Below are 27,353 nucleotides of genomic sequence, written 5' to 3' on the forward strand. Positions count from 1 at the left end.
GTTCCAAAGATGAACAAATGTTTTACAGGTTTGGAACGACATGAGGGTGTTTAAATAATGATAGAATTGTCATTTTTGGGTAAACTATCATATTTTTAATATCATATCATTATGTTTTCCAGTTTCACTAGTAAATGTTGTAGCTTTGCTTATAGGCCTACTATGTAAATAGGGGTTACATATTAGAAAACAGTGTGTATTCTGGTAATACTGAAAAAAAAAGATTATAGTTACTAGTGTGTTACTTAACTAAAAAGATGTAAAGTAACAAAATCGATACTAGTTAGTTTTAAGGAGTTCATGTTAAAACGGCTTGCCATACGTACACAGATACACACACACACACACACACATACATGCGCACATGAGAAAGCTACAGAGGATTACAACCTCCAGCGGCCGCGCGCACATCTGCCTGGATGTTTACGTAATATATACGGTCTCTCTATGAGCTTCGGGTCAAAGAGACGACTTCCGTTTTGATTTACAGTGCATCTGTTATTTTTGTAGCAATACAACCATGTCACCGTGCGTAAATACGCGCAAGGTTTCCGCGCCGTCTCTTTAACCTGAAAACGATTGTACTCTGTCACCTCAGCACGCAATAACGCAGTTTTTCGTCTTTAGGGACTGCGTGGACGCCACTGGTCACTCCACTTGGCATGTAAACTCGTTTTACGCGTCTAGCGCGTCTCTGCGCACTCGACCTTTTTACGATGTACGGCGAGGATGCGCTGGCGTTAACGGCACCGTTATGGTCGCCTGGTCCCCTGAAGATGCGCTGGATGTAGAAGTATAGCCATGACTGCATGTGTGAGAGAGGGTGCTTGAGTGTGTGATTGGACAGAATGGGAAAAGAACAGGAACTCTTGCAGGCGGTGAAGACGGAGGATCTGATTACCGTCCAGCGGCTCCTCCAGAGACCCAAACAGGGCAAAGCGAGTGAGTATCACACCCACCGATCTTTAAATGTCTCATCACACCCTGCACACACCCCCTTGCTATAGCAGAGCTTCAATGATAAGCACATATGGCTTTGGAATTATTGATATTATATGGCGAAACACTTGGCTTTGGCGAAATAAATAAATGTTTCGTTAACAATTTCGTGCGTTTTCCCATCAGTTTCCTCGTAAGAGCATGTAGATAAAATGAATTTGTAGGCCTTATGCATATTGGTGTCGCTGGGAACCGACAACCGGTTCTTTTTCAGAACAGCTTCAATTTTTAAAACATTGAAACCAAATGATTTTAATGACGTTCATGAACAGTTCCCCGTAGTGCATTTTTCTGCTGATTTCCGCTGAGCAGAAGCGTTCGCAGCCCCTTTGCTTTTAGTGAATCACGCCAGTTTCGTCCGAATGACTTCAGAGTGAGCCGGTTCTTTTTTAGTTAATATCAGCGCAGATATCGACATTCCACTTGTGTCGCGTCGCTAAGGGTAGATGGGTTGTCAATACTTGATGCTCGCTTTGATGTCCAGATGAGCGCGCGCTCGGATATGGCAGGTGGCTCAAGATCTCTAAAGATTAAAGAGATGGAGTATTGAAGGAAACATGTGCAGATGGATATTGTCCTTTTACATTTATGGTCGATTAGATTCTACCTGTTCATAATATATAAATTGATGTTGTTTATACCGTCTTATTGTTTTTACTTTGTCAAAAGTAGGCTGCCTGTTATTCAATATTAGACGTTGTGCCTATTTGATTTAACTAGCTATCCTTCAAATGAGATAGATAGATAGATAGATAGATAGATAGATAGATAGATAGATAGATAGATAGATAGATAGATAGATAGATAGATAGATACCATCTTGTTGTCCTTGTTGGGAAGCATGAGGCTCGGGAAGGGAAGAGGGATTATATTAGTGAAAAGTGCCAGATGTCAGAGTGATAAAGTGTGTGAGCACATGAGAGAGAGAGTGAGAGGCCACTCACTCACTTGGGGCCTGTCCATTATGACCTGCAAAAGGGCGTTCATTCTGTCGGAGGTTGCCAGGTCACATTAGTGTTGGTTTAATTATGAGTATGGCATGACCATGCGTTTGTGGTTGGAGAGTTTAAATTAAAAAATGCTCAGAAGGAATGCAAGTTTGTAAACACCTCTCTTAAAGGAATAGTTCACCCAAAAATGAAATATTACTCAGGCTGTCCAAGATATAGATGAGTTTGTTTCTTCACTGGAACAGAATTGGAGAAATGCAGCATTACATTACTTGCTCACCAATCAATGTCTGCAGTGAATGGGTGCCGTCAGAATGAGAGTACAAATAACTGATAAAAACATCATAAGAATCCACAAGTAATCCACACCACTCCAGTCCATTGGTTAATGTCTTGTGAAATGAAAAGCTGTGTGTTTGTAGAAAACAAATAGTTGCTTCTGTCTAAAACATCCATAATAGTCCTGTATTGATCTCTTCAGTGTAAAAATGGTCTCGTCTGAATCAGGAGAGATACAGTATATACATGGATCAAGTACTGGTTACTGGCGAAAACAGTTCTATACAAGTAAATTGGTCAATTTTGTTGTTACAAGAGGGGATGGACTTTTCTACTGGATAAGCATTATTACAGGTTATGGAACTGTCACCAGAAGTGACAGTTTAAAATTAAAATGCCTTATTTATGGATTTGTTTCTTTCAAACACATACCTTCTTGCTTCATAAGACATTTATTGATGGACTGGAGTGGTGTGGATTACTTGTGGATTATTGTGATGTTTTAATCAGCTGACTCTCAGTGTGACGGCACCCATTTACTGCAGAGGATCCATTGGTGAGTGATGCAATGCTAACTTTCTCCATATCTGATGTTTCTTGTAAGGCCTGTTCACACCAAGGAATATAGCGATAAGATGAATATATAGTTTTACAAATGGTTGAAAATGTAAAAGAATAGCACCACCACAGCGCATAACTGCAGTGCATGCTTATAATAAAGAGAACATTATTGTGTATTGGTGTGGGCACTAATATAGTTGTAATATTGTAATAGTTATCATTCTTGCTATTAACAGGCCTTCAGAGTACGAGTGAATATTTTACACGGCAAGCAAAACAGGCTGTCATTGCTGTCTCAACTAAGAATGAGGATGCAGATAGTTTGTGACTGTTTTGGTAGGTAAAAAGTTATGCTCAGCTGGGATAGATTTTCCTGTCATTTATACAATAAATAATGTCCTGCACATTCAGCGACTGTTGCACAAGATCAGGCTCACACACCCAAACATACGCACACATATCTATACTTGAAATGCAATTACCACTTCCAGTGCTGGGTAACATCCCAGGTGGTGAGAGATGCATCTCCTGCTATGGTAGGAGGGGTGGCCTGAAATGAAAGCAGGTCATTCTCTGTGTGTATGTGTGTGTGTGTGTGTGTGTGTGTGTGAGAGAGAGAGTTTTACAATAATAGCTATACTGAAGATGCCCTTCTTTCTTTTGTGTTGGTAAAGAAACCATTCACTTTTTTTCTGGTGCATTTTTAGGCACTATATTTTTTAGAAAAAGAGAGGACAGAAATGTTTATGTATACCTGTAATTTGTCAAAATTATAGAAAATTATAGAGTGCTGGACAAAATACACTGTGGAGTAAATAAGACACTTGTAGATGATATTTTAAGAGAGAAGTCACTATTTTTCTCTCTTGGCATGGTAAAAGCGAGGATCATATGCTGGTGTGTCAATATGTCAGACTGCATACATACTTTCTGTGATTGTTGCTAATCCCTTGCTAACACCTTTACATCAATGTCCAATATGTTCTGCGCTGCTGTAGTAGGTCAGCTAGGGTATACCAGAGCTGTCGATGTTCCTGTCTCAGATTATCTCTCAAGAGACTCATAAATGAAATTGTATGTTCTCTGAAGGTTTATTACATGACATCCTTGAACTTTCTCTTCCTTGACCTTTGTTTTTAAAGCAGCTCCCTTGCACCTCCCCTGAAACTACAACAGAAAAAAAAGAAACTTGGTACAAATCTTTCTGTTTTGATTGGTTTTGCTAAACGAAATCTAGCTTATAATATGCAATATTTCTATATTAGTCTTTGTTTTGAACAATTTAAATTGCCAAACAGAGAAAAAAAAAAAGTGATGGTGTCTAAGGAAGTGGTTATTGGCTCTTGCAAATATGAATATTTAATAAGTAGGCGGGGGAATTCAATTCAATTCAATTCAAGTTTATCTGTATAGCGCTTTTTACAATACAAATCGTTGCAAAGCAGCTGTACAGGAATTTAAGTTTCCACAATATATTTATATATTGCAGAACCTTAATATGTTTAACTTATGGCAAAATTTGGTAATTCTCTATGTTGTCTGAGCATTGACATCCTCCGAAGTCCTCTGAGGGGTTGGCATTATCTTTCCTCAGGTGTTCGGTCAACTCCGATCATTTAAGGGTTGGATCCAGACTGAAGCTTCTGTCATTCCTAGTTACCACGGGATGTTAATCCTGTGGCAGAAACAGAGAAACAAATAGAGACATAATTAGCGTAGCTGCTGTTCCATCTAAGCAAAAATGATTTGTTCAACCCAAGCTAAAGAATAATAATAATAATGTACACTTGATCAGATATAACTGCAGTACAAGATTATAAGATGCATTATGTGAATGCTAGGCTAAAGAGATGTGTCTTTAATCTAGATTTAAACAGAGAGAGTGTGTCTGAACCCTGAACGTTATCAGGAAGGCTATTCCAGAGTTTGGGAGCCAAATGTGAAAAAGCTCTACCTCCTTTAGTGGACTGTGCTATCCTAGGTACTACCAAAAGTCCAGAGTTTTGTGACCTTAGGGAGCGGGTTGGATTGTAGCGTGGTAGAAGACAAGTTAGGTACGCAGGAGCTAAATCATTTAGGGCCCGTATTTTCTAATAATATTACCAAGAGGCAACATGTATATTGAAAATAGAAGAGGACCTAGGACAGATCCTTGTGGTACTCCATACTTTACTGTTGATAATTGTGATGACTCTCCATTTAAATGAACAAAGTAGTAGCGATCGGACAGGTAGGATCTAAACCATCTTAAAGCTTGCCCTTGAATACCAGTATAGTTTTGTAATAGATCTATGAGTATGTCATGGTCTATAGTGTCGAATGCAGCACTAAGATCAAGTAATACTAGCAATGAGATGCAGCCTTGATCTGAAGCAAGAAGTAAGTCATTTGTAATTTTAACAAGTGCAGTTTCTGTTCTATGGTGAGGCCTGAAACCTGACTGAAATTCTTCATAGAGATCATTTTTTGCAAGAAGGAGCACAATTGAGCAGACACAACCTTTTCTAAAATTTTAGACATAAACGGAAGATTTAAAATGGGTCTGTAATTTGCCATTTCATTAGAATCTAGTTGTGGTTTCTTAATAAGAGGCTTAATAACCGCCAGCTTGAATGGTTTTGGGACTTGACCTAAAGATAACGATGAGTTAATAATATTGAGAAGCGATTCTTCTGCTACAGGTAACAACTCTTTCAGTAGTTTAGTGGGTACAGGATCTAATAAACACGTTGTTGGTTTAGATGCACTGATAAATTTATTTAGCTCTTCCTGTCCTATAGTTGTAAAGCACTGCAGTTTTTCTTTGGGTGCGATGAATGAAGCTGAAATACTAGACTCAGTAGAATCTACATTTGATATTGTATTTCTGATGTTATCTATTTTATCAGTAAAGAAATTCATAAAGTCATTACTATTAAACTGTGAGGGAATATTTAGATAGGGCGGTGTCTGTTTATTTGTTAACCTAGCCACTGTGCTAAATAAGAACCTTGGATTGTTTTGGTTATTATCTATGAGTTTGCCGATATGCTCTACCCTGGCAGCTTTTAGAGCCTGTCTATAGCTGGACATACTGTTTTTCCACACAATTCTAAAAACTTCCAAGTTAGTTTTTCTCCATTTGCGCTCAAGATTACGAGTTTCTTTCTTGAGAGACTGGGTATAACTGTTGTACCATGGCGCAGTACCTTTTTCAATTTGAGGGGGGCAACAGCTTCTTGGATTGTATTAGATTGTTTCAGTGTTATCACTTTGTGTTTGAGGCATTTTTTTGTGATCTTTGTTTTAATGAACCAAAATCACATTTGTACTGATACAAATGTGCTACTGATAAAAACCTCATTGAGCACTAAGCAAAATTTTACAAATAACAAATTCCAGCACTGACTCACCATGCATAAACAAAATGAAGCCTAAGCTTGACAATTGGAAATGTTTCCTCTGTATCAGATAAATCCCTATTTTTGTGAGACAAATTGACACCTACTGTATGATTATGTGAAACAGAAGCAGGCATTGTGTTAAAGATTTATAGACACTCAAATCTTACAATTACATTTCTTAACATGAATGTACCTCATTCATGTGTATCTGTTTTTCTGCAACTGTGCCTCCTCACAGGGCCTCGCTTCTGCACTATGTGTGTGTGTGTGTGTATGTGTGTGTGTGTGTGTGTTTTCTAGCCATCCTGTATGGTGTGAGCAGGACATTCCTAAACCAGCTAAAAGAAAATGCCAGAACACATCAGCTCAACCAGCCATGAACATCAATGCACTCACAGAAAAAGAAAGAGGGAGGAAAGACAGAGAAGGAAATACCATTTAGCTCAAGGAGAATACACGCACCACGCATAACTTTATAGACAAACTTTTTGTGAATAAGTGTATTTAAAACGTTTACGTTTTTTGGTCCCTTGAATGCTGTCTGACCTTGAAAAGTGGTTAAAATCAGAAGATGAAGCGTGATTGTTGAGCATCAGTTGAATTACTTGCATCTAGCAAGAGTTATTAATGTTTTAATCCAGCTCTTTTCATGCATTCATAACTGTCAAATCTGTAAAACCCAGTGCTAAAGTGAGTTTTACGATGGCTTCCTCAGCGGTGATTTTGTCGTTGTCATTGTCAGATCTTGGCATTGTAAACTCGAGCTGATCCATCCCCAGTTGTAGCTGACACTGATTGGTTGGGCCATAATTTTCCCAGACAAGGAGGTTTCATTGGACTTGAGGCCAAATGTGTAACTGAGAATGTGAATGCTGAAAATTCATCTGTATGTACAAGGCCAAGTGTGTGCGATGCTGCAGGAAGAACCTGCGCTCTTAACAGGGTGACACAGATTCCTGCACAGGCCGTTTCCTTTGACCAGAGCCCTTGTGTCCTTGAGAAGGGTGCTTAAACTCTGTGAGTCTATGTACATATGTATATATATATATATATAGCATATATAGTATGTATATATATATATATATATATATATATATATATATATATATATATATAATCATTCCCTTGTCTAAACTTCTACTGTAATTCATAAGTTATGACTGGTTAAATCAGGCATTTGTTGGCAGATGTATTTTATTTATTTATTTATTTTTATTTTTTTGCTTATCCTATGGCAATCAGTCAAAACAAAAAGTGGTTCATACATTTAAAATGCCAAAATATATTTAGTGTTTCTTCTATTGACTTGGGTTTTTCACCCCACTGTGCCATTCTAGACACCACTGATTGATTGTAAGATTGATTGGTTGGTGATGATCATGATTGATTGATTGATTGATTGATTCTGTTAAATATCATCATTAATTCATATACAAATGGGTATATCTCAAGGTTATTTCAGATACTTCTTGGTATATAAAAATGTTCATATTTGTAGGTATTTTTATATTCATTAATTTATTTATTCATTAAATCTCTTAAATCTCACTGTTATTTTAAATACTACTGGGTATACAAAGATGGTAGCTGTATTAATTAATTAACTTATTAAATCTGTTATATAAAATTATTTCAAATACTACTGGTTATACATAAATGGTAACTCTGTAGTCATTCATTCATTCATTCATTCATTCATTAAATCTAGTGCTGTCAAACGATTAATCACAATTAATCACATCTAAAATAAAAGTTTTTATTTACATAATATATGTGTACTGTGTATATTTATTATGTATGTATAAATACACACACATACAGTATATATTTTGAAAATATTTACATGTATATATTTATATTCATATAATTTATATTATATATAAATATATTTATTATATAAACATTAAAAAAAAATCTTAAATATATACATGCATGGGCGTGTATTTTATACATACAGTCGTGGTCAGAATTATTGGCACCCTTGATAAATATGATCAAAGAAGGCTCTGAAAATAAACCTGCATTATTAATCCTTTTGATCTTTTATTTAAAAAAAAATCACAAAACTCTAACCTTTCATTAAACTAAAACAATTTAAAATGGTGGAATATCTCATTTATTGGCACCCCTAGAATTTCTTATGAGTAAAATATCTCTGAAGAATATTCCCATTCATATTCACAATTTTGTGCACTCCAGGGTGATTATGAACATGAAATTATCCAGCCATGGCTTCCTGTTTTACAGAAATATAAATAGGAGGGAAAACAAAGCCCAAATTCCCTTAATCATCCATCATAATGAGAAAAACCAAATAATATATTTCTCATGTGCAGTAAAAGATAATTGAGCTTCACAAATTAGTGAAAATTCCCATTTTCACCATCAGGGCAATAATTAAGAATGTCCAATCTACAGAAAATATTATAAAACTTCCTGGAAGAGGACGTGTGTCTATATCGTCCTAATGTACGCCGAGAAGGAGAGTTTGAGTGGCTAAAGACTCTCACAGCTGGAGAATTGCAGAAAATATTTGAGTCTCGGGGTCAGAAAACCTTAAAAAAAAAAAAAACCCACTTACATCACCACATGTTGTTTGGGAGGGTTTCAAGAAAAATTCTCCTAGCTCATCCAAAAACAAACTCCAGCATATTCAGTTATCAGACACGACTGGAACTTCAAATGGGACTGGCTTCTATGGTCAGATGAAACAAAAAAATGAGCTTTTTAGTAGCAAACACTCAAGATGGGTTTGGTGAACACGGATAACAAGTACCCCATGTGTACAATGAAATATGCTGCTGTATTTTTGATGTTGTGGGCCTATATTTCTGCTGGAGGTCCTGGACATCTTGTTTAGACTCATAGCATCATGGATTCTATCAAATACCAACAAATAAAAAATCAACAAGTGACTGACTCTGTTAGAAATCTTATAATGGGCCATGTTTGGATCTTCCAACCGTACAATAATCCAAACACAAACCTCAAAAACAACACATAAATGTGTCACTGAGCACAAAACCAAGCTTCTGCTATGGCCATTCCAGTCCTCTGACCTGAACCCTGTAGAAAATGAGTGAGGTGAACTGAAAAGAAGAAGCACCGTCATGGAGCTGTGAATCTATAGAGAAGAAGCACCGTCATGGAGCTGTGAATCTAAAGGGTCTGGAGTGATTCTGGATGAAGGAATGGTCTCTGATCTCTTGTCAGGTGGTCTCTAACCTCATCAGGCATTATAGGAGAAAACCCCTATACTATTTTGGCAAATGCAGGTTTCAAAAAGTATTGAATAAAAGGGTGCCGTTAATTGTAGCCAATGTGTATTAGAGAAAAACATTTATTTCATAATGATATTTCCCACCATTTTAAATTCTTATAATCAAATGAAAGGTTAGATTTTTGTGAATTTTTTAAATAAAAGATCAAAAGGATTAACAATGCAGATAAATTTTCACAGCCTTCTTTGATCATATTTACCAAGGGTTCCAATAATTCTGTCCACGACTGTACATAATAAATATACACAGAACACACACATATACTATGTGAACGAAAACTTTTATTTTGGATGCGATTAATCGTTTGACAGCACTAATTAAATCTGTTAAAAAGTTATTTAAAATACTACTGGGTATACAAAAATGGTAGCTATATTAATTAATTAATTTATTTATTAAATCTGTTATATCTCAAAGTTATTTCAAATACTACAGGGTATACAGAAATTTATGGAAGCATATGGGTAGCAATATTCATTTTGAAATGTAATATGCAAAATGGCAATGCATTTCTTTATTTAAATTTATATAATGGCAAATGTAAATTATACAGTATAATTTAATTTTCATTTTTATTTTGGCATGTTTTGCAAGATTACCCTTACTGTCAATCTAATTTTATTGGACTGTCCAGCTTTTAATGTATGCAGACAACTCTTTTATGAAGTGGACTCACTTAAAGAGATATTTAGTATAATTTTGGCAGAAAAAGTTTTAGAATTTTTTATCATATGTTAATGTAAAAAAATCTTTTGTAATTCCTTCCACATATTGGGAGAAATAGAAGTATAGGAAAACAACGCATGCATTTCCGTGCACAACAGGGAGCAGAAACAGTGTCTGACTAGTATGTGTATTGTCTAGCACCTGAAGCTGTTGATGTTAATGTGTAGTAAAATATTCCAGGGGTCATGGTAGGTCAGCTGAAGTCTGGACATCGCAGGTTTTTGCTGCATTGAGCTGAGCTTGACAGGTCTTGTCTTGGAGATGAAAACAGAAGAAGGCAGGCCTTCAGCAAGATGACTTGTGCTGGTTCCGCTTGTGTCGTTTTACAAAGCTGTTGTGGGTTTATTCGGGGCTTTGGAATAGAACAGTATCTGAAAATATGCATTTTATTTTCTTAAAGGAACAGTTCACACAAAATAAACATTCTCTCACCATTCACTCATCCTCATGTTGTTCCAAACATGTATTTAAGTAAACATTTAAAGGAACAGTTCACCCATAAAATAAAATTAGCTGAAAATTTAATTACCGTCAGGCCATTTTTTTTCACACCAATGGATCTTCTGCAGTAAATGGGTGCCGTTAGAATGAGAGGCCAAGCAGCTGATAAAAACTTCACACAATAATCCACAAGTAATCTACACCACTCCAGTCCATCAATTAACATCCTGTGAAGTGAAAAGCTGCGTAAGAAACAAATCCATCATTAAGAATTTTTTAACATCAAACCAACACTTCTGGCCAAATTACCAGTCCATGATCCATAATAATGCTTTCCATTTCCAATTAAATAAAATGTTGAACATTATAGTTGTTTTTATATGTATTTAAAATTAATTAAGCATGTATAAATAAATACAGAGACAAAAAAAGTAAGAAATGACATCGTGATGATATATTATGTGGCATGCACAACATGGAGCGATGCACATAGAGGTGTGTGTTTTTTAGATTGGGTTTGTGTTTAAGAGCCACTAATAAGAAATTTATTCAGCCTTCTCACCCTTGTTAACAAGTGTAAATGTCATCATCATTATATATGTCTGAAGGATTGAAGTCTGTAAGGTAAAACATTGGCTTACTGATATAAATCAATCAGTCTGCTGTTTTATTCCAACCATAACTCCTGATTGGAGTCTTTCATAATATTCAGTTTAAACATAGAGTTATAGTATATGTTTACTAGGGCAAAGTAAAAATATGTGTCCCTTTTTATAGCTTTAACCTAAGAGCTGTGTCAATGTTCTGGTTCTCTGTTCATCTTTAATAGAAGAAACAAAGTCATACAGTTTTGGAACAACATGAGCAATTTTCTGGTTTGGATGAAACCTTTCCATTTGTTGCTGACTTCATAGAGCTCAGTTTTGTAAGATGATTTTGGTATGAAGAAACGCCAACAAAACACTGCATGAAAGCACTTCATTATCCCCTACAAACATAATTTAAACACAATTAATTTTGTCCTCAGCTTAGATTGTCTCTCAAAAAACTGTGGCTTTAATAAGGATATCATAGATATGATATCATATAGAGATATGAACATATAGAGAGCGTGTTTAAATAATCCGCACACAAAGGGTATCTAAAAAGGTGCATCTTCATCTATTTTCTTTTCTGTTTTAATATATTTCAAGAAGTCATTAATTGATGGCAATGATGGCAAAGCATGAAATCATTCTAATATGCTGATTTGAATATATTAAATTAGAAACCAGTTATTTTAAATTGTAATAATATTTCACATTGTTATAGTTTTTACTATAGTTTTTATCAAATAAATACAGCCTTGATGAGCATGACTTTTTTCAAATGACTTGTAGTGTACTTAAAATATTGTGTTATTGCTTGTGAAATAGTATTTGAGGTCTAAGGCTTGAGGAAATAATTTGCAGATTGTTTTTCGCATCCTTGTTTCATGTTGTTCTCACAGCTGAGATGAACATCTGGTTTTGTGTATATGGGGACAGTGTACATGCTTAAATACTATTATTCATAAAACTAGTCAACCGAGTTTCCATGGCAATGCTGAGCATCTGTATTGGCTGAGACTAGAGCCATGTGTCTGGGTATCGACATATTGCATATCTGTTTTTTATCCTCTTAAGGCTTTGTGTCGGTGTGTATTTGATGGAAGGACAGGCTAATCCCTGAGGTGACGAGAAATAACCAGAGAAACAACAACACTATAGCTGCTAAATCTCCAGAACTGAGGCTGCCTTTTCTTGTTGTTAAATTGAATGTTAGTTATATTAAATGACTTGTGACTTTATTGCGGTGCACATACAGAAGCATTGTGAAATACGAAATAAGAAGTATGTGACAATCACACCCATCAGCATATATTTAACGTTTAATAGAGTGCAACAGTGCCTGCCTTCTTTCCCATCAGCCTTGTTTCTGGAAATATGTTTCCAGTTCATTTTTCCCAAAGAGATATTTAAAAAGTCTTTCTTAAGCCATGAAATAAAACCAACATGCAATGAGGTGACTCACATCTGTCAGGATTGTGGACCTGTTTTTGTTGTGTTTTGCTCCCTATGTGTTCTGTGACCCAGTTTCTCCCTCATGTTAATTGTTAATTTGATCCCAGGTGTGTCTCCTTAGGTCCCTCGTTATCCTGTGTTTATAAGCCCCAGTCCTTTCAGTTAGTTTTGTCGGTCGTTGAATTGTCTTCCCTGTCCGTGATGTGTTTCCTGTGCCTCCCATGCTCCTAGTTGGATTAAAGATTCTCGTGTTTGTGAATTCCTCGTCTCCTGGTCTCCGTGTCTTCGTGCTCCCGGGCAGAGCTGTAACAGAACGACCGACCGAAAACAGATACCTCTACGTTTACCTTCCGTTTTGTTTTCCGTTGTGACCCATGGATCCCTATGTCCGGCCCGAATTCCTCCTCCTCCTGCTGGAGCAGGGGGACCGATCTCTCGAGGACCATACAAGACTGTTCCTCATGTTAGCTAACGCCACCAGCTACCCGGACGACGTGCTCTGCTCTTTCTATTATGGAAGCCTGAACACCGCGTGCAGAGCGCTGTCGTCCGAAGATGGTCCTCGAGAGGATTTCGCCGCTTTTGTGGAGTGGATTCTGGTGAGAAACGGATCGCCTCTCACAGTCTCATCAGAGGATGATCTCGCCAGAACCACTCCAGACCCAGAGCCCAGCCCACCATCTCCCCACGGTGCGGAGCACCAGCCCGAGCCCACCGATGACGGAGAGCCATTTCCCGCCGCGATCTGCGAGCCAGCGCGAAGCCGAGCGACTGAGCGGATGATCGTCCCGGAAGTAGAGCCCAACCCGTCAGACCAGGTGCGAGAGCCGGCGTCAGTGTTCATCACGAGGGAGCAAGCCGTGGACGGTGTGAGCGCGGAGTGGAGCTCCGCCCCCTGCACCGCGGCTGAGGGTGAGCTGAGGACAAATCTGGGACTGCTGGACAGAGAGGGGGCGTCCGACTTTCCCGTGCCGGCTCCCTCCAGCCCTCCTGAGTTCCCGCTGGTTCCGCCCAGCCGTCCTGAAGTCCCGCTGGTTCCGCCCAGCCGTCCTGAAGTCCCGCTGGTTCCGCCCAGCCGTCCTGAAGTCCCGCTGGTTCCGCCCAGCCGTCCTGAAGTCCCGCTGGTTCCGCCCAGCCGTCCTGAAGTCCCGCTGGTTCCGCCCAGCCGTCCTGAAGTCCCGCTGGTTCCGCCCAGCCGTCCTGAAGTCCCGCTGGTCCCGCCCAGCTCTCCTGAGTTCCCGCTGGTCCCGCCCAGCTCTCCTGAGTTCCCGCTGGTCCCGCCCAGCTCTCCTGAGTTCCCGCTGGTCCCGCCCAGCTCTCCTGCGTCCCCGCTGGTCCCGCCCAGCTCTCCTGCGTCTCCGCTGGTCCCGTCCAGCTCAGCTCTTCCCGAGCGCCCCCAAGTGTCCGCGCTTCCAGAGCGCCCTCCAGTGCCGGCTCCACGCACGTGCCCTCCAGTGCCGGCTCCACGCACGTGCCCTCCAGTGCCGGCTCCACGCACGTGCCCTCCAGTGCCGGCTCCACGCACGTGCCCTCCAGTGCCGGCTCCACGCACGTGCCCTCCAGTGCCGGCTCCACGCACGTGCCCTCCAGTGCCTGCTCCTCGAAGATCCCCACCCTCCCACCCACTCCTGCCTCCTCCACCGCTGTCGTCTGGCAGCCCCCCCGCTCGCCCTCAGCCCTCTATCGGTACGGTGCGAGCCCCGTGGGTCTGCCATCCTCCAGCGTTGCCGGGGCTGGAGTATCCCTTACCTCCGCCTCCAGCCTCCGAGGCCCGGACTCCGCCTCGGTCCGTAGACCCAGTGGCTCCACCTCGGCTCCTAGCTCCCTCGCCTCCACCGTCACTCCTCGATCCACCAGCTCCACCGGGCTCCCTCGTCCCTCCGGCTCCGCCTTGGTCGGGCGTCGACCCGCCTTCGCCTCTGGACTCCTCTCCTCTGGCTGCGCCTCGTCGCTCCGTCCCACCGGCTCCGTTGGGCTCCTTCCTCCCTCCAGCTCCACCTTGGTCCTCAGTCGCTCCGGCTCCGCCGCGGATCTCCGGGTCTCCGCCTCCACCTCGGTCACCAGAGCCCTCGGCTCCACCCTGTCCCCCCGGATCCTCGGCATCACCCTGGCTCGTTGGCTCTCCGTCTCCGCCTCGGGCCCCTCCACCACCTGCTCCGCCGCCGTTGGTCGGCCCCCTGGAGTCGGCGGCCATCCCTCCTCCATGGCTCCTCCCTCCGTCGGCTCCACCGTGGGCCATCTTCACGGCTGTGGCCTGGGTCCAGCTGAGCGCCTCCTGCTCCGGGTCCCTCCTGTCTCTTCCCTGGCTCCTCCCTCCTTCGTCACCGCCTTGGCCTCTGTCTGCCGGCCCCCTCCCGGGTATCCGTCCTCCTCCTGAACCGCCTCCCTAGTTCCCACCCGCCCCTCCCCTTTGGATGTTTCTACGGTGCGAGGACGCACCTTCCGGGAGGGGGGCGATATGTCAGGATTGTGGACCTGTTTTTGTTGTGTTTTGCTCCCTATGTGTTCTGTGACCCAGTTTCTCCCTCATGTTAATTGTTAATTTGATCCCAGGTGTGTCTCCTTAGGTCCCTCGTTATCCTGTGTTTATAAGCCCCAGTCCTTTCAGTTAGTTTTGTCGGTCGTTGAATTGTCTTCCCTGTCCGTGATGTGTTTCCTGTGCCTCCCATGCTCCTAGTTGGATTAAAGATTCTCGTGTTTGTGAATTCCTCGTCTCCTGGTCTCCGTGTCTTCGTGCTCCCGGGCAGAGCTGTAACAACATCATTGCAAACATTAATTTGAAGCAAAAAAGTATTTGAAAATTGTACAAAATGACAAGATGTACTTAACATCTTTTACAGTATGATGGAAATATATGAGGTATTGTGAATGATATTTAAAAAACTGTGGCAAAATATAAAACTGCTGATTTAGAGATGTTGATTATATGTATAAAAACCATATATTTTACGTTCATTACATATACACAAATGTATAATTAGTTTGAGAGCATAAGGATTCGCAAAGCTTTATTTTACCGCCATTTGTCCGCCATGATTCTTTGCAGGATTGTGGGTAATGTAATTTTTCCACACATAATTCTACTGTTAAACACAATTTAAATAATAAGTTAAAATAATGTTCCCCTATAAGTGGGATTTTTTACTCCCAGAACCTGATTGTCGTACTCTGTATAGAGTGGAAAGGAATTTTGGACCAATGAGATTTTACGGTGGGCGGGGCCATTCAGCACAACATCACACAAATAGAAACTAAGCAACTGACAAAATGTCCTGTAGCTCATCATGAGAAGTTATGACAAAAATGTAAATTTACATGGACGAGATATAACTTTATCTAAGATAAAAACAATTGTCATGCTGTGGCTGAAATGTTTGCTGTTCCTCTGTAAAGCTGTTTTTTTTTTTTTTTTTTTAATCTCGCATTTGCATTTTTGTTGTCTTTTTTCATCTTCATGTGCTTTTCATGAGCTTTTTTGCAACTTTTTGCCTTTTATGATGAGATATAGTATAAAGCAGTTTTTTCTGCTCTCTTCTCAGGAGAAACAGATTTTCACTCAAGTCTCCATTGCTGTCTAGGAGAAACATTGAAAATATTGAAGAAACTCCTTTGTGATTTTTTTTCTATGGGTTCCCTCATATTTATTTATAGAGTCTAGTGTGAAACTGACAGTCACATGTATGGCACGTGTGGCCAAACTAGTGGAAGAAAATTGTTGTTCTCTCCATGTTTCTCTCTCTCGCTCTCATTTTCTTCTCACAGTCAGCTTGCTCAAGCTTCAGGCCATGGCTGTTTTAAACTGCACACAGTTAGATGATGCTGAGGGATACTGAGGGTTTGTGTGTGTGTATTGTGAGAGTGTGTAAATATGCAGTGCACACGGGTCCTTTTCGGTGGTATTGAAAAGACCGTAGTACATTTGCTGTGACACAAAGAACCAAATATAACTCACAGAACTCAAAAGGAGTGTAGTGGTAAGTGTGGCAGTATATATTCAGCACGCTTTTTGCAGTTCTGGCCACTTATAGCACTCATGCATTCGGGTCATTTTAAAATGATAATCATTAAATATCTATAATTATAGCTGTGGGTTAAAGCATGAGAATGGAGGAGGGAGATGATGGTGGTGTGTGTGTGTGTGTGTGTGTGTGTGTGTGTTGTTCAGATTACTGTGCTTGTCCCAGATTATGTTTCAGAGCTGAGAGATTAAATTACTTCCTTTAAAAAAAAACAGGCATGGTGGAATTCCATTATTATGTGTTTGCTTTCTGAATAAAATAATGAAATTTCTGAATTTAGAAATTTGATTCCTCACATAATTTACTTCAAAATTTCAGTTTAAAATTCAAATACATTATATTTTACATAAAGTAAACATTTGTAAGACCAATTTTCATTAGATTCTCATTCAAATTAAATTAATAATGAAATATTATTTAATTATATACATCCTCGGGGCAGATGGTGAGTGGCGATCCATGTCTCGCCAGAGTTCACTCCACAAAAGTGGCAAAATCCTCTCGAGGACTATCTTCGGACGATAGCACTCTGCTTGCGGTGTTCAGGCTTGCATCATAGAATGAGCAGAGCGCGTCGTCCGGGTAGCTGGTGGCATTAGATAACAGGAGGAACAGTCTGGTATGGTCCTCGAGAGATCGGTCCCCCTGCTCCAGCTGGAGGAGGAGGAATTCGGGCCGGACGAGGGGATACACGGGAACACAACGGAAAGAAAAACAGTGGGTAAAGAAACGGAAACAAAAAACGGAGGGTACACACACAGAGGTAACAGTATTCGGTCGGTCCTTCTGTCACAATTCACACGGAGACAAGGAGACGTGGAGATCAATCACAAAGAGAGTCTTTAATAATTCAACGTGGAACACAGGAAGCGTAGGGAGACACAGAACATCAGGGATGACGATAAGGACAGACAAAAACTAACTGAATGGACACGACTTAAATACACAGACAGTTAGGGAAGAACGAGACACTCCTGGAATAAATTAACTAAACAAGAAAAGGAACAAGACCAAAAAAGGAAACAGGAACAAAAACAGGGACAAAACAGTGCAGGGGCGTGACAGCTTTGTTTTCAAGGATGAATCTCACATTACATTTCAGTCTAAAATTACATTATATTTAGCATAAGAATATTTGACCTTTTTCTCATTAGAGTCTATTGAAATTAAATTAGTATATTTGTATATAAATACAAATGAAACAATGGCATTTTTGAATATTTATTTATTTTGTATTACAGTAATGACTATTGAGGCTTTATTGTCATGAAAATGATGGCACATTGTAAAAAAAGTCTTATTGTTTTTATTTTCTTTAGGCAAAATATCAGGTTTTTTTTCGTCCTATTGATTTTGTTATGAAATGTACTGGTGTGCACCTGTGAAAGATATCATGTCTCCAGAGTGAACCTTATCCACTGCTATAAATTATATTCCTTTTCCATTTCCTCTTGGGGCAGTACATTGAGAAGCGTTAATCTAATTCCTGAATCAGTTGCGTTAAAGGTTTGCAGCTCTTGTCACCTCTTTTGTACTGAACTTGTGTTGTATCCTTCAGTATCTTCATAGCCAGTGATAAGGCTGGATAAGTCTCAGCCCGTCCCCGAAGGGGATTTGAAGCTCAGTAAGTTATGTTCTGTGTTCACCCCATCCCGAGGTCCAGCATCAGTATCATAGAGCTTCACAGATTAATGTTAATCTGGTAACGCATTACAAGTAATAGTTACGTAATAATATTACTTTTTTCAAGTAACTAGTAAAGTAACGCATTACTTTTTCATTTACAAGAAATATCTGAATATCTGAATATCTGAGTTACTCTTCCAAAAAAGTAACGCCATTTATTGACTGGCAGTGCTCTGTGTGAACATGTTACTGTAGTTCTAGACTAAATGTGAATGTGCATTAATTCATCCCACTCGCAAAAAACAGATTTAGTATTTCCAGATTTGGTCTTGGGTGACACATTCTGGGGACACCCAAGACCAATATTACATCTTGTAAAAAGGGGCATCATAGGTGTCCTTTAAAAAAATGGTATCTGTCACATTAAGTACATTATGTACATTAGTATGAAATGTTTATCACAGCCTTTTCCCAATGTAAAGGAATAGTCCACCTAAATATGAAAATTCTGTCATCTTATATCTTACAATTCAGACTTTTTTCTTGCAATTCTGACTTTTTTCTTGCAATTTTGAGTTTTTATCTCACAAAACAGACTTTTCTTGCAATTGAGTTTATATCTCAATTATTTTCTTGCAAATCTGAGAAGAAAAGTCAAGAGTCGTGACATACTGTATAAATACAATTGCAAGAAAAAAGGTTGGATTTGTGAGATAAAAAATTGCAGTTAGCTTTTTATTTTTTTTCATTCTGTATGGGAAACAAATAAACAAACAAACAACGTTCTATACTCAGATTTGCCAGAAAAAAAGTCAAAATTCTGAGTTTTTTACTATGAAATGTGACGTGACACTGATGACAAATGTGATACTGATGCGCATTTATCCATAATGTTCCTATTGTAAACCACACCGGGTAAATTACAGTGAAGTATCAATATACTGATACATTACTGTTATTTGGATCTACAGTAGTTTAAGTTTAAAGACTTAAAAGATATATTTTGCATGAGGAAATATTTGTAAGACCATTTTTGCATTAGATTCTCATTACTATTTAATTTAATTTAATATTTAATTAAATAGTAATGAGAATCTAATGCAAAAATGGTCTTACAAATATTTCCTCATGCAAAATATATCTTTTAAGTCTTTACCCGTTTCTCATTACTATTTAATTTAATTTAATATTTAATTAATTATTTTATTAAACTTTTAATTTAATTTAATTAAGAATTACATTCATAAAAGTTAGAGAATGAGAGTGCTGTTCTTTGTTTTTGAGGGTGAATCTCACGTCATATTTAAGACTAAAATTGTCTTAATCTAACCTAAAATCATATTTATCAAGTGAATTCACCATTATTTTCTATAATGCTTTATACAATATGTTTCAATGCTTCCTGCTTCACAGGAAAATAACAGAATCAGTGATTGCAAAATGAATCAAATATGAGGAGAATCCAAATTCTGCTACAAAGCAGTTCTAATAAGACAATAGTGTCATTATTCAGCTCCAGTCAGTTCAGTGATGGTTCAGTTCAGTTCAATTACTCTATTATCAATTATGAAACAAGTTCAGTTAAGCTGTAAACAGCTTCAAGAGTCTAAGTGCTGCTGGAGAGATTATTAGGAACTATTGGAACACTTTTTAATGTTTCCCAGCTGTGACTTTCTGATTTATCAATGCCCTGCATAGCTAATGAATTTAACTGGTTCATGATAGCTCAGTGTTGCTGTAAGGCCTAAATAAAAATTTGAACTCTAGTTTCTGTATGGGAAATTTGGTAGCTAACTTCTGTGCAGTCCAGACTGGATTAGGCATATGGGCATTTTGGCATTTGCCCAGGAGCACCATCCAGGGATGGGAATCATAAATGCCATCATTTACTCACCCTCATGCCTTTCTAAACTCATATGACTTTCTTTCTTCTGTAAAACACAGGAGTGTACCAGTGTGGTACTTTTTTCATACAATGAAAGTGAATGGTGACCATGGATGTCGAGCAAGATTTCAAGACAGGATTTAGTGAAATAACTTGTGAAATTTCAGTCTGTTTCACACACGCTCAGCTATCTTATGAATGCAGAAGACTTAGAATATAGTGCACAAGTCATAAAAACTACTTTTATGGCGCTTGACAACATCTGGTCCTCATCACTTTGCACAGGCCCCGCCCACAACTGTTGCCAGACAATGCCGTATTAGCAGAGACCCCACCCTGAGTGAGTTGCACACAGTCTGCCATCTTTATCTTCATGCTAGAGCATTTAAAAGCAGAATTCAAGTAAGAAAAGTTTTTATTTTATTTGGGTCATATCATCAACATGGACAGCAGTATAGGTGCTGTACATTATACTGCTGTCACTTAATACACAGATCTAATATGTGACCTCTGCTGGCAAAATGAGTCACAATGAGTTCATTTTCAAAAATTAGGGAACGCAAAAGTTTTGCGAGAGAACGCAAAAGATTTGAAAAATATTTTTTCCTCCCACCCTGAATTTTTTTCACCCACCCCGAAATCTTTCCACCACCATGAGCTCTTAGGGGCTCCGTAAGAGGCAGCATGTGAAGCGAGCGGAAAAAAGGTACTCCACTCAGAAAACATACAAGTAAAGATACTTTTAGATGTTGAATTAGTATTTGGAGCACTGGGATCACAGGGCTTAATGAACTAATTTTTGTGAAAATCTCAAATTCAACTAAAATCTATATTTTTCGGGGGGTTTTTTGCCCGTAGCTCAAAATTGGCCAGTGCGCATTACTACTCATTTTGCCAGCACGGGTCACTTATAAACATGTGATTTTCCCAGCTGTTTACCTTTACAGACACAACCGACTGTGTTTTTGTAACTTGTGTGTTTTTAACATAAACTTGTGTGTTTCAAAAGAAAGAAGAGAATGGTTCTAACCCGAAGACACGAGAAATGAACTAATCCGTTCTGTCTCCGGTGCAGACTGCATAGCTTCGATTTATGGGGATGTGACGTGACAAAAGAACGAACGATACAAATCGGGTGGTGAAGTAAAATAACAAACTGCATAACCTGAAACAATAAATGTATCATGTCTTGTTCTCATAATTCGGCCTTTGCTGCATTATAGTTTTATTGCATTGTTTTACTCGAAACGATGTGTAAGTTAATGTGTTGTCAAATTTGGCTATAATTATGTAACATTTTAATTATATTCTGCTGAAGTGAAGGAAATGACTTAAAAAAAGATTTGTTTATTTTGATGAACGAGATTCAAAGATCCGAGTCAGTAAAATGATCCGATCTTCCCATCACTTGCAGGGAGCAGCAGCTCATTTGCATTTAAAGAGACATGAACGTAAACAGCATGTTTCTGCTCCCACTCAAAATAGGCATTTGAAATTATATAATAAAGTATTTGTGGGGTATTTTGAGCTGAAACTTCACAGACACAATCTAGGGACACCTGAGACTTGTATTACATCTTGTAAAAAGGGGCATAAATCTTCTTCTTTAAGGAAGAGGGCAGCTCAGACATTCTGCTAAGCTTCTCATTTTGTGTTCCTCTCAATTTGGAACAATATGGGTAAGTAAATGAAGTGAAGATTTTCATTTATGGGTGACCTAATCGTTTCAAAGACCATAAGCTGTATGGCAACAAAATGCCAGGGATTTTTGCACTTTTTGAGCATTGCTTAGGGAGAAGTCTTGTTATGTTTATGAGCAAAAATTTGATTTCTGCATTTTGCCATGGCAGATGATGGATTATATAATCTTAACCTTTAACCTCTTGTAGATTTCCAAGTTTTAGACACTCTGAAACACTCCAGCTGGGTCTTTTGGAGCATAAAGCTGTGAATTAACCAAATGCATCATTGAAAGAGGATCCAAGGGGAAGATGAGTATTAAAGAATGTTTGAAGCACAGGAGATTTTGCGTGCTCGTGAGCAGGAGCTGGGCAACACCGATTGTTATTGTCATGGTTAAGGTCAAGGTTTCCATAGCAACAGGCACCAATGAGGTTGCAGTGATAATGGTATGAATAATTTATCACATGGAAGGATTATGACCGAGTTCCAAAACACCTCATGGTGTGCGACTGTATGGGTGCCAGTTTGTGAATGTATACAAAATGTATGTATCTACCCATAACTTCCTCTTGTATCATGATACTAGAGACACATTGCATAGCAACTCCAGGTGAGGCGTTGCCATTTCTGTCACATTCTCTAATTAGCATCCCAGTGACATTGAGTCATCATGGAAATGCTCATTTGCGTTTTTATCATTTAATTCCGTACTTTTTCTGAAGGAGTGTGTTTGTACAAAATTAAATGCTTAATTAGTAGTTGTATATTAAATGTACACTAATTACGTATCTATTAATTTACTGTTTTCAAGAGATAATGTTGCATAGGGAAATTAATTAACTAATTCATCATCCTCACCAAGTCATAAGCATAATTGATTAGGCTGTGATCAGCGAGTATGAATAATAATATCATTTATGCATAATGAATAGCTTCTTAAGCATGTTTATTAGAATAAGACTGTTATTAAGGTCAAATGAGCAGCACACATACACATACAGGTTGTTTATTTCACCGTTTAGTGATATTTTCCTGCATTATAAAATTTCTCTCACTTTCTGTCTGTCTCTACACCCCCATCGCCTGTCTCACACTCTGAGACAATGAAAGTGTGAACTCCTTTCATTTAGTACACATATGCACACACACACACGCATACATCTGGAGATTTATATATCAAGCCATTGACATTTGATGGAAATATCGCCCAGAATTTAATGCATAGCTTTGATTTGGATTTGGATTGTCAGTGTGTTTGTAATATGTGGTTGTGTGGAAGTGTGGCTCATAACCAGCTGTGATTAAACAGTTTTGCTTGAGTTTAATGAATGGAAACTCTACGTGCTGGCTTAGATTTAAAGGAATCCCCTCTGTGAGTGATCCACATCTCGCTTTGACCTTAGACCTCAATATGAACATGGTGGGAAAGTATTTTATTCCTGCTAATTAGGGTTCTGCTTCAAACCAAAAATCACTTAAAATGGAATTAAGAATGCATTTTAAATTGAATTATATTCATATAACTTAATGTGTATTTTTATGTGATTTTTGTACATTTTCAGCATGAAATACTTATCAAACATTTAGTATATTTTCAGCATTTCCAGTATTTCTGACATTTGGTGTATTCTCACATCATTCGGTGCATTTCCAGAAATATAAATACAATATATAATACTATTTACTAGTATTTACTACTATTTATAATAGGACCAGTCATATTATTCAATTGTTATATAAATAAATAAATACAATTGAACGTACTATTACTGTTGTTGTTATTATTTTACAATTTTGTATTATTTAAAAGTAAACACAAAGCATCTATTTTTACTTTTCATATGTAATCATTGCATTACGTTTATGTCTGATCTAGATTTTTTTTTTGTTAGTTTAACAAATGTCTCAGCTTGGCCAATTTAATTAAACATCTTTCCTTACAATTATAGTAATTAAAACTAATCAAAACTGTTTTCTGTTTTCTCTCCAGAGCTCCTGGGTGCTGCAAAGAAAGTGAATGTGAATTTCCAGGACACAGACGGGTGAGGTTCATTTGTACTCATGCACTATCAATTACTGATCAGCTGATCTGGACTATTCAGTGGCCATTGGCTATATTAAACAGGAAACTGCATTTGCAACTTAATGTGACATATTTCCAGGTAACACAGATCAGGATTTTGTGTTAATTAGCAATTGATTGGATTGTGAATTGTATTTACCCAAATAACCGTTAGGTGGCTGGAAGAAAAGAGCTGAAAACTAAGTGCTTGGTGATGTCAATACCATACAGTCTATTTTCATTTCATGGTTAAATTATCTACTGGACAGTCAGGTATGATGTTGAATAAACTTTTGTACTGTTTGAATTTTCAAGATTCCTACAGCATAATACAGGTGTGTTGTTATTAGAATGCTACAGTGTATTAGAGTAAGAGAGAGTCTGTGTGTGTGTGTGTGTGTGTACACACGTGGCTTGGGGCTCTGGCAGAGAAAAATCTCTTACTCATGGAAGTAGGTCATAGCCTCCTGCTCAGTTAGGCAGTGAGGGATCGGAGTGATGTGGTAGAGTTGAGCTGCAATGAAGTCCGATTAGGGACCCTCTAAAAAGTTACACAGGATGCTGAAAGCACTTGGGCTGGAAATGAGATATTAGGATTATGGGATTATTAGGAGATATGTGACCCTGGACCACAAAACCAGTCTTAAGTCGCACGGGAATATTTGTAGCAATAGCCAAAAATACATTGTATGGGTCCCAGTATTTGCATTTTAATAACATGTTGAATACATGTTGTTCATCAGACTGTGAGAGAGTTGACTCAGGGCAGTTGCAATGCACAACATTTCAGGTAACCACTCCACACATGCACAGTAATGCTGATGGTTTGATGTTAACATGAATGACAGATGCTAACACTGTTGCTCACAGCTACCATCCCAGATTGTTTCATGGCTTTAAGGTTTTGAGCAATTGTATCTCTACTTACATTATGAAATAAAATGTATAACTGAACTGAAAAAAAATATCTTTAAAATGTGCAATGAATATTTTTAATCAAAATGTATAGCTTGCAGAGTGTTTTGATGCAACAAGCAATCAATATATTTTATTCTTAAGATTTAACTTGTTTTAGGTACCTGTAGGCTCGGTTTCACAAACGGGGCTTAGCTTAAAGGGGTCATATGATGCGATTTCATGTTTTCCTTTCTCTTTGGAGTGTTACAAGCTGTTCGTGCATAGATAAGATCCTTAAAGGTGCAAAGACTAAAGTCTCAAACCCAAAGAGATATTCTTTATAAAAGTTAAGACTCGTCCACGACTTCCTAAAACAGCTCATTCAAACACGCCCCCACATGTCTACGTCACGGTGTGGGAAGATTTGCAGAACACCGGCCAAATGTATACGCTGTGTTTCGTTGTGAAAGTACTTTGTTTGGCCTTCCAAAAGAGGACACAACTAGAAATCAGTGGTTAAGTTATATTTAACCGACACTGTTCCAGAACAGTTCAACCCAAATATAAGAGTGTGTGCAGCGCATTTCACGGAGGACTATTTCCTAAACCTGGGAGAGTAGCCTACAATGCCAGCTGTGCACAAAGGCTGTTTCTATAAAGTGGGGCAATTCCAACTTTGCAAGGATAGTCTGGCGCTTCTAACTCACAGATTGTAAGTATGTTTTCATATTTAAAGAATTTGCCACTGACTATTCAAACGCGAGTTTTGAGCAGTGTAGAGTAGCACTTGTTGTTTGTCGTTTCTCCGATCACAAATGCAGACATGGTAATGTTTACGCGGTGAAATGCAACGCGACGCGTAGAAAGACAGTATAAATCATTATAATCAGTAATTATGTCCCCACTGGATGCAAAAATGTCTCGTTTATAATAGGTTTTATTGTTTTTGTCTCATCACGCCGCGACACGGCATCACAATACGGTAAGGCACAATTCGGCCAGTCACAACGCACTGGATAGCTGGCCAATTAGAGCACACCTCGCTTCTCAGAACGATGAGCTTTGTAAAAATCTATGCGTTTTAGAAAGGCGGAGCATAGAGGAGCAACAATAATGTACAGTATGTGGAAAATAATGTGTTTTTTTTACTTTAAACCACTTAAACACATTGCATTACACCAAATACACAAAATAATGTTATTTTTAGCAACATCATATGACCCCTTTAAGCCAGGACTAGGCCTTAGTTAAAGTAAGATATTTAGTAAACTTTTACAAAAATGCCTTAGAAGAAAACATTAAGGTGTGCATCATGACATTTGGAATTATAAGATACTATTTATGTCACAATAATGAGATTTTATCTGATGATTTAATGATTTTTCATTTTAATTATGATTATGTCATAATTTTGACATAGGTCATAATAGACCTTTTATCTCATATTAGAATCATAATTATGATTCACCAAAGTATTTTTTTTCTTATATGGCAGGAATGGGCTTCAATACATATTTGAGATACAGTGGGTTCATTTAATTTCTTACAGTTGCACCCAATAACTCTTATTTTAACAATGACTTCTTATTTTAAATGTGACATTATCTTCTGGTCTTTCTCATTTGACATGAAATCAGTTACTTTCACAATTATACTTTCCGTATTTAAGTCTATTCCACTGGTTTCCCTCCAGAAATCTATAAAGCGTTATGTGTTTGTGTGCTTTTGTTTTATAGGTTATCTGCCCTGCATCATGCTGCTCTTAACGGTAACGTGGAGGTGATTTCACTGTTGCTTGAGTCACAAGCTGTCGTAGACATCAAAGACCAGAAAGGTACAAACACACAGCACCACGCACACATGCAGATGTATTGAGTCCAGTTAGTAGTAACTGTCTCATATGGACACATGCACAGTATTTACTTACACAGATTAATCAATTATCAAAACAGTTGTTTCTTAAAATAACAGTTTTCTATTTTATTATATTTTAAAATGTAATTAATTCCTGTGATGGCAAAGCTGAATTCTCAGCATCATTACTCCAGTCTTCAGTGTCACATGCTCCTTCAGAATATGCTAAAATGCTGCTCAAGAAACATGTTATGTTGAAAACTGTTGCACAGCATAATACTTTTGTGGGAACTGTGATTTTTACAGGGTTTTCTGATGAATACAAAGTATAAAAGAACAACATGTATTCAAAATAATAATCTTTTGTAACATTATAAATGTTTTTACTGTCATTTTTGATCAATTTAATGTGTACTTGGTGAATAAATGTATTAATTTCTTACTAACCTCAAACATTTGAATTGTTGTTTATGTTTCTCATTCAAACTCTATCTTCCCTTTTTCTGAAGGGATGCGGCCCTTACATTACGCTGCTTGGCAGGGCAAGTGTGAGCCCATGAAAATGCTGCTCAAGGCGGGCTCATCACTCAACAGCCAATCAGATGAGGGACAGATCCCTTTACACCTTTCATCACAACATGGCCATTATGAAGGAGTGAGTACAC

General features: G+C 38.4%; 1 protein-coding gene across 1 annotated transcript in view; it reads left to right on the forward strand.

The window, feature by feature from the left end:
* Window positions 1-848: 848 nt before the first annotated feature.
* The window catches only part of LOC306873497 (caskin-1-like), a gene marked incomplete at its 5' end in the record, with an annotated part of 48,725 nt that continues 22,220 nt past the window's right edge, over window positions 849-27,353 (forward strand). Inside the window, 4 exons of the mRNA XM_079422829.1 lie at window positions 849-942; window positions 23,866-23,917; window positions 26,571-26,668; window positions 27,198-27,343. Coding sequence (XP_079278955.1) covers window positions 849-942; window positions 23,866-23,917; window positions 26,571-26,668; window positions 27,198-27,343 — 390 coding nt within the window. The remainder of the gene's footprint in view (window positions 943-23,865; window positions 23,918-26,570; window positions 26,669-27,197; window positions 27,344-27,353) is intronic.

The sequence above is a fragment of the Barbus barbus genome (genome assembly GCF_936440315.1).
Source record: "Barbus barbus genome assembly, chromosome: 8".
In the NCBI taxonomy this organism is placed as follows: domain Eukaryota; kingdom Metazoa; phylum Chordata; class Actinopteri; order Cypriniformes; family Cyprinidae; genus Barbus; species Barbus barbus.